General features: G+C 42.0%; 1 protein-coding gene across 1 annotated transcript; it reads right to left on the reverse strand.

The window, feature by feature from the left end:
- Positions 1 to 9,585: 9,585 nt before the first annotated feature.
- LOC121872309 lies at positions 9,586 to 13,154 on the reverse strand. Its single transcript, XM_042375011.1, has 3 exons — positions 12,868 to 13,154; positions 10,936 to 11,818; positions 9,586 to 10,660 (listed from the first exon to the last, which is right to left on the reverse strand). Coding segments are annotated over exons 1-3 (1,341 nt in total). The 5' UTR covers positions 12,869 to 13,154; the 3' UTR covers positions 9,586 to 10,203.
- Positions 13,155 to 13,511: the final 357 nt, after the last annotated feature.

Raw genomic sequence — 13,511 nt, forward strand, 5'->3', positions numbered from 1 at the left:
AAAGTGACTAAACCTAAATTTACTAGGCTCGTAATAGATCCCAGGGAAGTGAACGGCAGTCGGGTTAGGAAGCTGGGTGAATACTGAAATTTATTAACATTTGGGGGCGCTTGTGGTAGAAGCGGTACCGCTCTTGTCTCGCAAGCAAGATGTCACGGGTTCGATTCCCGGGCAGGCGGAAGTAGTTTGGACACTCTTCCTAGCCCCCTTGGTCCCTGTTCACCTCGCAGTAAAGTAGGTACCTGTTGTAAATCGAAAGGTTGCGAATTCGTATTCAGGGAAACTTGGAACTAACACAATCCGACGAGTTGTGACCCGAGGATCACACACCAGACAAAAAAACCACATACATGAGCTATGGCTAACCAAATAAACGCAGTCGTGTAAAGCCACGGCACGATCTCTCCCACTACAGTTCCCTTCCTAAACTCCTGCTCCTTCATCTTCCCCGCTCTGCCTTTCGCTACCAACAACTTGGAGCTTCTAAACTTGGAAAAATTAACATTCCGTTTTATATATTGGTAGACGAGGGGGGTTGATATAAATCTAGCTGAAAACTTAAATTTTTTCCGGGTGTAAATTAGCTATACACTAGATTGGTAAAGGTATAGTTTATTATAATAAGTTCAGCTTTTCTGTTGCCGCAATAATGACTTCATCAATCCCATTATAAGAATATTCAGCACACGAGTCTCATACGATCCACTCCCGAGTTTTCACTCCTAATACGATGGAAAATATAACTTAATCAAAGAAAACGGCAAAGTTTAAGAAAATTGTTAAAACAACTCGGAAGCAAACATTAACATCACGTTTACCACCACCATATTTAACTACATTTCGCTCAGTTAAAACGCCTTTGGTTATCCAGTAATAACTCGGATTTTAGCTAAGTGTGATTTCATTATCTATCTGTTCATTACACTAGTATTTTAATATTAAATAACAACGGTAAAGATTTCCAGCACCGTGATTAACAACCTAACTAGCGAACGAGGCAACAGGAGGGAGCCGCCCGCCACTCCCCCTCTCCACAAGGCACAAGCTTGGGTCATTGTGGTCACAGGTGCTGACAGTGACGGTAGAAATAGTGCAAGTGTTTTATTTACGTTACAAAGTGTTAAAAGAAACTTCAAGTGCATTAGGTTTATACTCGCAATAGTAATTTCCGATGATTTAAAATAACGGAATTCTGGAAAAGACAAAATGCAGGAAAATCCCCAAAATAGGTAAGTTTTTATTATACTGTCCGCTGTAGCAGTTAAAAGTGAAGCTCAAAGATACTCTCTCCACTCAAGATGAGATTTTTTTTGTAGGAATATTACCTACGCGGACCTTAAGCTAAAATGCTGTTCCACCCTCAATATGAGAAAGTTCCAGCTAAAATATATATGAAATGTGTGTACGGTATAGCTGACGTCATGAGTGATGTTCTTTACGTACAGGGATATTCCATTTATTTTAGACACATCAATCTTCATTTATGTATGCATGTATACTCCATTGCCTTAAGATCTTAGATGAGTTCAGAAATTAAAAGACAATCTTTTTCTCTTGCACAATTATCATACAATTACAACAAGTGATGAATCACCTGTCATGCCGTTACATAAATTTGGGAATAAATGACCTTGTTTTCAGTAGAGTTCTTGGCTATTAAAAGGCATTCTTATTGTTTATCTTTATTGAAATAAACAAACGCAAAACAAAAAATTCAAGTTGCGTCTTGGTTACTCATGTATTATAATATTTCATCTTACATGCTGGTGAGCGTTCGCGGTTTGTACGCTCTTCAGGTATGAAACGCGACCTCCCGCACCCGTACAAAATTACCAAACTAATAATGCGAAATTTAATGTAAAACCTCATTATTTGATGGTATTTATTATTTTAACAAAAATATTGTCTAAAATATTATTATTTTTGGATGATACACATTTTTTTGTGTACTGTATACGGAAGATAAGAGTTAATTGTTATATGAAGTTTGTCTTTCGCCGCTCTCGTAACCGGCTGAATATATCTGAAAAACAAAATATAGGAAAGTTGCAATTCCTCCTAACTTTTATTGATATTCGAAAGGTAAGAAATGAGTTTATATATTTGTTTTCCTAAAATGGTTAACAATAACGCGCTACAACAACAAAGGCAAAAAAACAAACAAGGATGAACCACAGCTTGGCAGTGCTCGGTGCGTCTGATACTAACTTAATACAGTAATAGTTTTTGTACCATTACGCACGCTTCGTGGTCTTGTTTCTGAAGCTGTACCACACTACCAGTTTCGTCATACAATTTGAAAAGCACTGTCTTGGCGTGCTTTCACATTGAGACCGGAATCGGACAAATCCTGACTACAGTATATGTGACGAGGGCAGGTGTGGTTATGATTTTTTCACCTGTTTACACGACTCACTGGCTTTCTAGGGAGAGGGAAACTGTCTTCCTCGAGGATAAATTTAAAAGATTCGAATGAGATGTGATTCGAATATAGTGCGAGATATGTGTTGTTACCTTGACTCATTCGTTTGAACAATTTACGTCAGATGTTCGTTCCGGCCTCAGTGTGAAAGCACACTTAGATCATGTTTCTTTAAGTGCTCTAAAATATCTCTTTCAAGTGAAACAGCTTGACTACTAGTAGTATAAACATTTGTTATATCTCCATTTAGAATCTTACCAGAAATCGGATCAGTTAATGTTGTGGGGTTATGGGTTGTTTGTTCACACTCAGGATGGGTTGGAGAAAGGAAACTCACAATGTGCTCTCTGTATACATGTTGTATTGGATGTACAATGCAGCTTGGTGCTGGGAAGTGGCAGCGTGGTTACAAGCGTGATGTAGAGAGAGCTGGTTGGTGAGGATGCTCAGAGGATGACCAGCTTGTGGGTCGCCATGCTCGCCGGCGGGAGCGAGGACCGCCAGGCAGGCGGAGGAGGAGGTTGTGGGGTTCAAGATATTTGGTTCACACTCAGGATGGAATGGAGAAAGGAAACTCACAATGTGCTCTCGATATACATGTTGTATTGGATGTACAATGCAGCTTGGTGCTGGGAAGGCAGCATGGTTACAAGCGTGATGTAGAGAGAGAGCTGGTTGGTGAGGACACTCAGAGAAGGACAGCTTGTGGGTCGCCATGCTCGCCGGCGGGAGAGAGGACCGCCAGGCAGGCGGAGGAGGAACGAAGGCCGCCAGGCAGCGGCGGAGGAGGAGGTGTTGCTGGCCGCGGCTGTAGGTAGAAAGAGCGATCACCACGAGGTCAGGTCTTAAATAGCGGGGGTAGGCGTGGCTTAGCAGTTGACCCCCGCTCCGTGATGTATGGCGGCGCTGGTTGACCTAGACCACGAGGCATACACTGGGGAATTCGCGGGGTCGGCTATGCAGCGACAAACAGCGTTTGTAGGGGAGAATTCCACTACAAGGTGTTGCTTGCTGGTTGGTGTAGGTAGAAAGAGAGATCACCAGCTTTAAAGGGAGGTGGAGCTGACCCGCCCGTGATGTATGGCGGCGCTGGTTGACCTAGACCACGAGGCACACACTGTGAATCTGCGGGTCGCTATGCAGCGACAAACAGCGTTTGTAGGGAGAATCCACTACAATACCCTCCTTCCCTCCAGGCGGTGTTGGAGACTTGTTGTCTGCAGGGTTGCATAGCACATGTGAGGCAGAACGGGCGGTGTATGCTTCATGTGAGACAACGACGATGGCGTGGATGAGCCGGTCGCTAGAGACAACTGTCTAGATACACAATATCTGTGGGAGTAAAGAGGGAGAAAAAGGGTGTGTGGAGGCGATGAATGTTGTGCTTCCCTCACGGCAGGTACAGAGTCGTCAGATGCGCCTGCTGGGATGTGTGGGCCTGGGTCAGGAGCAGGGGCTGCGTCAGCAGAAGTGGATGAGGGCTCGTGACAGCAGCTGGGTCCACGACAGCAGCAGGGTGCAGGACAGTAGCAGGGAGTACCTGAGGGAGAAAAGAGGGGTGTGTGGGTCCGCACTCAGGAACAGGGGCCGCGTCAGGAGAAGCGGCAGGGGGTACTGCTGGGCCGGGGTCGGCGTCTGAGGCAGGACGGGTGTTTGGGGCAGGAAGAGGAGCAGCTGTCTGCTTAAGGTAGCAGTGCTGCTCTAGGGTGTCTAACCTGCGGTGTAGAGACAGTAGTTGTAGAGCCGATGAGAGCTGCTTCTGTGTGGATAAGCCAGTCTTCCACGTTGCTTGAAGGCTGGGAGCGTGATCAGTTTCTCCTCCATCCTGTGTGAGTGCAAATCTCCGGGAGTCACCATTTGTGGGGATGTGATGGATTGTTTGGTTCACACTCAGGATGGGATGGAGAAAGGAAACTCACAATGTGCTCTCTGTATACATGTTGTATTGGATGTACAATGCAGCTTGGTGCTGGGAAGTGGCAGCGTGGTTACAGGCGTGATGTAGAGAGAGCTGGTTGGTGAGGACGCTCAGAGGAGGACAGCTTGTGGGTCGCCATGCTCGCCGGCGGGAGCGAGGACCGCCAGGCAGGCGGAGGAGGAGGAGGTGTTGCTGGCTGGTTGGTGTGGGTAGAAAGAGAGAGATCACCACGAGGTCAGGTCTTAAATAGCGGGGGTTGGCGTGGCTTAGTAGTTGACCCCCGCTCCGTGGGCGGCGCTGGTTGACCTAGACTACGAGTCACACACTGTGGAAGTCGCGGGGTCGGCTATGCAGCGACAAACAGCGTTTGTAGGGGAGAATTCCACTACAATGTCATTGATGTTGGACACTGTTTTCTGAACGAATTGGTTCCGTGGCAGTAATATTAGGGCCACCTAGCCCGTGGCCGTATTATTAGGCCACAGAGTAAACGTGGTATAAGGCAGTTGCTGTGTGGCCGTTGGGTATCTAGCTCGCTGAATGCAACGTAAAAGTACATTATGTTACGTACTGCTGCCATATTACAGTTCTTTGTTTTCGACAGGTTAGGTTAAGTTCATCCACCGAGAAACTTATCATTGTAATGCAAAATACAGAATGAAATATAATTTTATTCTTTAAACTTCTAAAGAATGCAATATCACGGCCACGCAGCCTGTGGGCTAGGTAACCTCAATATTGTGGCTATGGAGCCACTTCGTATTTATTATCCTTATCTTAATTGTCATTTCTGTTTCTTCAGTTTTCTTTGGTAGCCTACCCTTACTTATATTCACGAGCAGCTTAATATTTGGTCAAACAAATATTCAGCTAGACAAGCTAGATAAGGAGAATTTCTTCATCTTTATCTATATCTATCTATCTATATATATATATATATATATATATATATATATATATATATATATATATATATATATATATATATATATATATATATATATATATATATATATATATATATATATATATATATATATATATATATATATATATATATATATATATATATATATATATATATCTTCTATTGTAACTTTCCTCTCGGTTATTATTAATATTTGTTAAAATGAATATAATGGTGAAAATCTTGTAGAAAATTAACCATTTCTGAACGAAACTGATATTTTTGGAAGTTGTTTCATTAATTCATACTTATTAATGTTTAGTGAATGGATAAAGTATACAGTACATTTGTTAATGACATGAATATATGTTCCAGGATTTGTGCATACGTGGATAAAGGTCTTAACTCATCGATCAGTGGAGGAAGGAGAAATGCCAAGATTGTCGACATGAAGGTACAGTACTATTACGCTTAGTTGGTAGTGGGTACTACACCGTATCTCTTCGGAGATGCTCCAGCCTATACTAGGGAGCCTCTGTCAGGAACCTAGTGAAATGGCTTCCCGATTCATGTTCATCAATTGTGCTAGAACACTGATGGCCAAGGAGAACTGGAACCACTTTGAGACCTATTTGCCCTTATTTTAGTTTAACAACTTTATTGACAAGATTGGATGACGGTTTTGCCTAATCTGAGTAATGTCGTCAGGTCTTACCATGAGAATACCGCCACTGTTTACTACCACGCAGGGCAGAGCTTCATACATACGAGATGCTACCTTGACGAGTCACAGGTTTGAAATGCCTCCGTGGACAAGCGAGTTTTGGAAAAGTTGTGAGGGTGTTTTGTAGGGCTTAGCCTCGAGGAAGTACATTATATAACTTGACTGACCTCTAGGGTAGGAAAGGAGGAATGAGAATAGAGGGGAGACGAAGAGAGAAAAGAAAAGAGGGAAGGTGAAGGGGGACAGGTTGTATTTTGGAGGTAATGGAGGGATAAGGTATGATTAGGGAGGGAGAGGAGGGTAGAGGGTGGGGGAGAAAAAAGGAAGGAAGGAAGAACAGGCTGAGTGTTTTTGTAATAAAGTTGGTCATACTCATTAATAAATTTAATGCTATATAACAAGTTTGAAAAGTTAATGCACTGAAGACATTTCAATTTGGGATATGTTGCCAGAATACGTTTAAGGACACCTGATTCAATGAAGTAGTTACGTAATTGATGTAACAGTCGAAGAGGTGTGAATTCCTTGGCAGTGGCACCTGCAGTGGTACATGTAGTTTGCGTTCTGAGAGTTCCGGTATGGGTACGACCTCACTAACCTGTCAGAGATGTGTCTGTGTCCAGCCTATAATGGCTATGACTACTTCACATTGCTTGGTTCAGTTATTGTACTGGTAACTCTTGGTACAAAATTGGTTATGCTTGCTTGTTAATGCTTTTACTTGCTGGTATTTGTGTATTTCTGTTTTTATAGATCAGAATTCATTATTTTTATTTGTATGTTTTAATAGCTGTGTTAGTTATACAGTAATCTAAAACCTTAGTATGTATTTTCTTTGTTGTATTTCATTGACTTATCGATCTCAAAGGCTTATTTCCTAATGCCAATATTGGATGGTACCTACAAATAGTCAGTACAAAGGTTTTATTCCTATACAGCAATCGCATTTCTTTGTATATCATATGCTGTTTTAAAGGGAATGCAACGGTCGAGTTTTTACATTACTCGCCTCTTATCCATTAGGTTGCTGGCTGGCGACCTGAGGTTGGGAACCGCTTAAGATGAACGGGAGGTGGTGCCAAGTGAGCCAGCCAGCAACCTAATGGATAAGAGGCGAGTAATGTAAAAACTCGACCGTTGAATCTAAGAGATAGTGCAATGTCGGCTACGCCGCCGCCTCCTGTACCGGAGCTTTCATTATTTTAGAAAGTGAGACTGGTTGGCCGTATAACGTTTGCAAAAGACGCTTAACACAATATTATACTACCTCCATTTACTTCAAGGTATTGAATAGTTAGGTAGCATCCCACAAGTTCAGTTTGGTTTGTACTGACCCATGAGTTAAGTCTTTACATTGTGGACACTGTTCACTCTTCTGTATATAATATAGCACAACCTGATGTACGTATACCTGTGTTTAACTGCACACAACCATCAGTAAGACATAACATCCATTGAATACTTTGTGATGTCGTAAATCACACAAATGCAGCGTTTAGTATATATTTTTTCTTTATTTACCATTGGTGGGTGTGTAATGAATAAGAGTTCGTACGATCTTCCCAGAGGGTGGTTGTGAATATAGAACTATCCCCTGGTTGGATGAGCCTCAGGTCATTTACACACTTGCGAAATCACTCACTGTAGAGGGTCAGGGTTGCCAAGGTGGTGGTTCTATTGGTACCTCTTAAGAATTGATCCCAGTGTGTGGTTCTGATATATCCTTTCGTTCATGCAAATTGAGAAATGCCAGTGATTATAACCGGGTTTGTTTTGTTTATATATTCGCAAAATGAGTTACTTTCTCTTCTTATGTCAGTATATTTTCACCAGTTTTGTTTTGTTTATTCGTAAGATGAGTCGCTTTGTCTCCTCCTTATGCCAATACATTATCACCAGTTATCCGTTCAGTGAGGTGATTTAATGAGCTATCATACTAGATAAATTTCGCATTCCTCGGGGGGGAAAAACGGCAATACTGTTGGTGTATATCAGTTTTTCCAGGTATGAACACTCGACTGAGTAATAATAGTAATAATAATACGTAGAGTTTATTCAGTAAAATTTTCATACAGGTTTACAATTGGATAAGCATTTTTGTAAACTAGGTGGATTATATTGTTTAGCATGCATATAGAAAATGTAGGTATACGGTGCAGGTAGGCCGTGTGAGTATACGGTTTCCTGTGTGCCGAGACAGTGCAGGTAAACAACAAAGGTAAACAGATTAGGTAACTTGACCAAGTATAGCCGACAAAGCTTACTTCCAGGAGGGTCCTTCGGTTAGGTTTACGCTAAGTCTGTAAGCGTACAGGAGTATTAGTGAAAGTTTTTTAATAACATTCAACAAACATTACATTGTGCTTGAACTATCCGATGCTGGCGGATCACTACCACAGTACAGCATTGTGGGGTTAAAGATTGAGAAACTCACTCTCTAATTATATTGCTGTAGCTTCATCTGATATATATATATATATATATATATATATATATATATATATATATATATATATATATATATATATATATATATATATATATATATATATATATATATATATATATATATATATATAGCGTGATTGATTTATCTTATCCACCATAACATGGTTTTGATGTGGTCTAGTAATTTGTTCCAGTTTATTATACCAGTAAAGAAAAATGTTTTTCGCTTGACCGCGGTCGCCAGGTACGTACCATAAAATTATGTTCACTCCCTCAAGTGCCCTGCTGGTCCATATTCCTGGTCCTTTCATAGTTTGCTGTTAGATACTCTGGGCACAGTCCATTGAAAATCCTGTAAGCATGATTCAGCATCAGTTGCTTCACTCTATCCGCCACACTGAACATACATGTTCAGTGATTGAAGAACTTAGTGACCAACGTGATCCCGTGCTTTCATGTCAAGAAATGACCCCACTGTGTTGTTCTGAACAATTTGTAGCTTTGATTTTAGCTTCAGCAGAAGAGGCGACAGGACTTTTGTTCACGACTCTACGCCGTATGCCTCGGTTTTTTAGGTGGGATTCTAATACAGGTTGTGGACGTATACTGTATGCTGCTTACACCAAGTGCTTTAAGTTTAACGTGCATCTGTGTATACATCGTCAACCGTGCGCCTAACACTGGAGCTTCCGCGTGATAAACTGAGTTCTGGTAGTGAGTTACGACATGAAGGATGTCACAGTGTCTTGCTATCACAATAAATTATTGTAGTTAAATTCCGGAACTCTTAAGTGGCAGGTTCTTGTGGTAAACACTTCTTGGCCTTTTCTGTATATATTGTTTATCCACGTTATTTACACTGATAATATAAATGAGGATATTAAATGAATCCTCTCAGGGAAGGACTGTAAGTAACACTTGGACGTTACCCTTGGTTAAGTGTCTGACTTCCCTGTCCAGTGGTAATGAGTTAACTGTCGTCACCTTGGGCTGCAGCTAGGACCTCTTGGGGGAACAGCTGGCACCAACCCTGTATATAACATAAGAACATAAGAATGGAGGAAACTGCAGCGGGCCTATTGGCCCATCCTGGGCAGTCCCGTTTACACCCAACCCCTATTGCTCATATGAGCATCCAACCAGTGTTTACCTATTTCACGCCTGTATCTGTGGTGCAGGGTTTTTTTTTATAATACTTATGGTGTTATTACAAGGTTACGGTACTTGATTATGATGAACGAATAAATATATGAACGTCATAGTTGATAGTCGAATTTATTTATTTTTTTAATTTTCTGTGTACCTGAACTTTGAATTCATTGTTTTTATAAGTTATACCTTATAGCTTGAGGATATTTTTTATATAATTTTCCCAGTAACTTTATCTTCAACCTTTTTCGTTTTTCATTCCGATAACGATATCCCGAAAATTTAGCTGTCGTACTTCTCTAAGCTTGTTTTATGGACAGATCTTAATATGATCTCCAAGAAGTTCCTTAGTCAGCATTTTTTTAAATAATCTTTCTATCATTAAAGGCCCTTCACTTGGGCGTGGCGTGGCGATGGCTTATTTTTATTTGATTATAATTAGAAATTTATTGGCAGTTTGACTCTCCCACGGATCTTTGATTTTCACTTTATTGAAGATTGTCTATCAAAATATAAACACTTGGACTGCTAGTTGTCTGCAGTCCAGGAAAGTACATATCATATGTTATGATATATGTTCATAACACAAGTAAGAGCCCTTGGTTATGATGCAACAATTGCTTACTGTCATTAACTTAACCAGCTACACCAAACTCGACGACGTCATCAAGTATACTCCGCATCCTTCTCAGTAGTTGGTGGTTTCTGGTCAAGAGCTCGAGGACGTCCGCCTCCCGCTGCTTCGCCCACTCTTCTTCATCCACAATATGTTTGATGTCAGGGGCATCACTGGCATCGGCTAGCACCAAAGGCAGGTATCCTGCCCCCATCAGCACCCCGAAGGTGATTTTCTCTTGGTATTCCTTCAGCAGTTCGTCATAAGTGAAAGGTACTGTTGTATTGTTCCGGCCTATCACCACGTCGGTGAAGGAGGCCAGGTAAACGTGAAGGAAATGGTGGAGGTTGGGTGACCTGACTTCCCTGCTGAAACTTGTGTAGACGAGGGTGGTAAGGTCAAGGGCAGGTGACCCTCGGCGGCACACCTGAAGGTCTAGCAGCCTCACGTCGACGGGTCGATCTGCAGAGTCATACCTGGGAAGGTCAAGCTAATTTTAATGCTGGAATGTGGATTTTCCTGGACACATTCTGCCACACCAAATCTTTATTGTCTGGCAATATTTCTCTGTATAACTCATAAAACATTCCAGAACATTACACCTATATTTCTCGTCAAGAAATACAGAAAGAAACTTGTTTGGAAATAGTGTGGTGCAACATTATCAGTCATGTTCCCGTGGTAAATGAAGTATTTGTCCATTGTTTCATTTAAGTAAAATATAAAATCCATTGATAATTTTTTGACTTACCTGAAAAGGAAATTATTGATCCAGCAGTCTCCGTGGCACAAGACAGCAAATGGTGGTACAGTCTTAAGGTGGTCCTTGAAGATGCTTAAAGGCCTGGATGCCAGATCCTTGAGCCAGGGCAGCAGCTCGTCATAGCCCTCAGTCTCAGCTATTGTCACTAACACGTTCGTGTCACCCTGCATGAACGGATTGACTTCTGCCTCAGCTGTCTCGGAATAGTTGTGCCAGTCCGTTGCCAGGAGAATATATTCCTCCGCCAAGTTGCTGGACGCCAAATGTGCTTGGAGAAGGTAGGAAGAGGCATGGATTCTGGCCAACTCTCGGAAGAGAAGTTCTGCGTGGGCTGCATCGAGGGTGTGTTTACGGTCGGCCATCTTGAACCCCCGCTTACTGAGGTCTTCTAGGATGAGTATCCCCTTATTTTCCTCACAACTGTAGTAGTGACACTGAGGAAGTCGCAAAGGCTCAAGCTTAGCTTCCTGCAGTTCAGCATTAAGTAATGGTAATATCTTGCCATAGAAGAGACACTCTTTCTTAAAACTTAATTCAGAAAAGCTCTTCATAAGTCCCTCTATTCCAATTTGTTGAATTTTGGCGACATAGGATACCTGGTGGTGGTGTTGATCGTCTTGGGAGAAGGTGACATTGAGACGCTTCACAGTGCACGTATAGTTGTCGCCCTTCTGAGTCAGGTCCTCAATTGTCCAGGTGACTAGGTGAACCCCATTGCCCTTGTCATGTCTTAGGGCTGCCCATACCTGCTGCTCCTCCACCTGACCCTCGGCTTCATTAGTTTCTACCACCTTAGATTCCTCTTTTTGAAGATGAGGCTGTTGGACTAGAGAGTCTCCAGCCCCCTCCTCGAGTGTTGGTCTGTCATCCACTGAAAAGTTTGAAATTATATTTGAACTTTTATATCTGGGTATGATGTAATTACACACACACACACACACACACACACACACAAATCAAGTTAACTATACCAACAGGGATCCAGATCAAATACTTTTTGGATAAGCGTCAAGATGAACGAAACATCTCTTCTTTGGTCTAAAGTGTAGACCAGGGCGGGGTCCTGGGGTCCGGACCCCCCCTTTTTTCTTCAGAAAATGCCAATATTTTTTCTTTAATGCAATTTTGTACTCAGACATTTTTGTATATTAAAAGGGGAATTACTATTGAACTCAGAATATCTCCCAGTATCAAGTGCACGTGGCTCAAAATGCCCATGATATTGGTCAGATTAAAAAAATCTGGGGGCTTCCTCCCAAAACCCCCCAACTGGATGGGCGCGCTCAGTTCGCCATATTTCTTGAACCCCTTCCCCTTTTTAATATTCCTGGATCCGCCCCTGTGACTGTACACAATGCTGAATGATACGGAATATAGTGGATGCCAATGCCTATACTGGGGTGCAGTTAATGAATAAGATATTAGCTTAATACACACGAAAATATTTTATTACTAGCCAGAAGGGGGATGAGAGAGGAACAGCGCTGGGTGTCGGTAGCGGCCAGTTTCATAACTATACAGAGCACCAATTTCAAATGATTTTCGTCTCCCAAATTATTATTCATTCATATTCTATCATGTTAAACATTTCCTCCACTTCATTTAAGACCTCGTTCACTACATAACATAGGCTAATCAAACTACTGTATATTCCTAAATTACAATAGGTTAGGTATTATAGGCATTGGAAAATACACAACTCATTATAATATATCATATAATGTCGTGTAATATAACATGAAGGGAAGTGATATAATTCGTCGCAAATGTTACTGTGAAATTATTAATGTAATTTTATACGTAAGAGAAGAATAGAAACAAATGAAGGCGTATCTGGGAGTTTACAGCATCATAATAAACGTTTCTTCTCTCTCTCTCTCTCTAACTCTCTAAACGTAATAATAAAAATATTGTACTTACTACTGAGTTGGTGAGAGAGCCTGTCACTTCCTCCGTTGCTGCCGACACACACACACACAAACACCGTAACACGAGAGCAAATATCCCTCTTAGGTTTTGAACGTATGGGACACAAGTATATCACAATCTTACAAGCTGCGAGAGATTTACAAGATTATTAGCCTGTTTACAGTGTATTAGGGGATAGCACTTATTGGCTAGAAGCTAAGGGAGGGAGGGAGGGAGAGACTGGACGCTGGGAGAGTGTGTGAGGCGAGTGTTGGCGACGTAATGGACTGTGATTGCAGTTGATCCACCACTACCGCCCTGCTATCTGGTGGAGAGGATGTTACGTTCTCTTGACTGTGGTGGCGACTACGCTGGTTGGGAGGGTTGAGGGGGGGGCTATCAAGGGATGGGTACGTCCTGGGTGATGGTTACTTCCTAGGTGATGGGTACTTCCTAGGTGATGGGTGCTTCCTAGGTGATGGGTACTTCCTAGGTGATGGGTATTTCCTAGGTGATGGGTACATCCTGGGTGATGGTTACTTCCTAGGTGATGGGTACGTCCTGGGTGATGGGTATTTCCTAGGTGATGGGTACTTCCTAGGTTACAGTGGCGTCTTTAACTACTTCCAAAATTACTCGTCAGCTTGCAACAAGGA

Source organism: Homarus americanus, unplaced genomic scaffold (assembly GCF_018991925.1).
Source record: "Homarus americanus isolate GMGI-L3 unplaced genomic scaffold, GMGI_Hamer_2.0 scaffold5589, whole genome shotgun sequence".
NCBI lineage: Eukaryota > Metazoa > Arthropoda > Malacostraca > Decapoda > Nephropidae > Homarus > Homarus americanus.

What these genes read in the sequence shown, in the direction of transcription:
- LOC121872309 (XM_042375011.1), bottom strand. An exon ending in ATCAATAATTTCCTTTTCAG is followed by an intron (nt 10,661 to 10,935) that starts GTAAGTCAAAAA and finishes TGACCTTCCCAG; the next exon opens with GTATGACTCTGCAGATCGAC.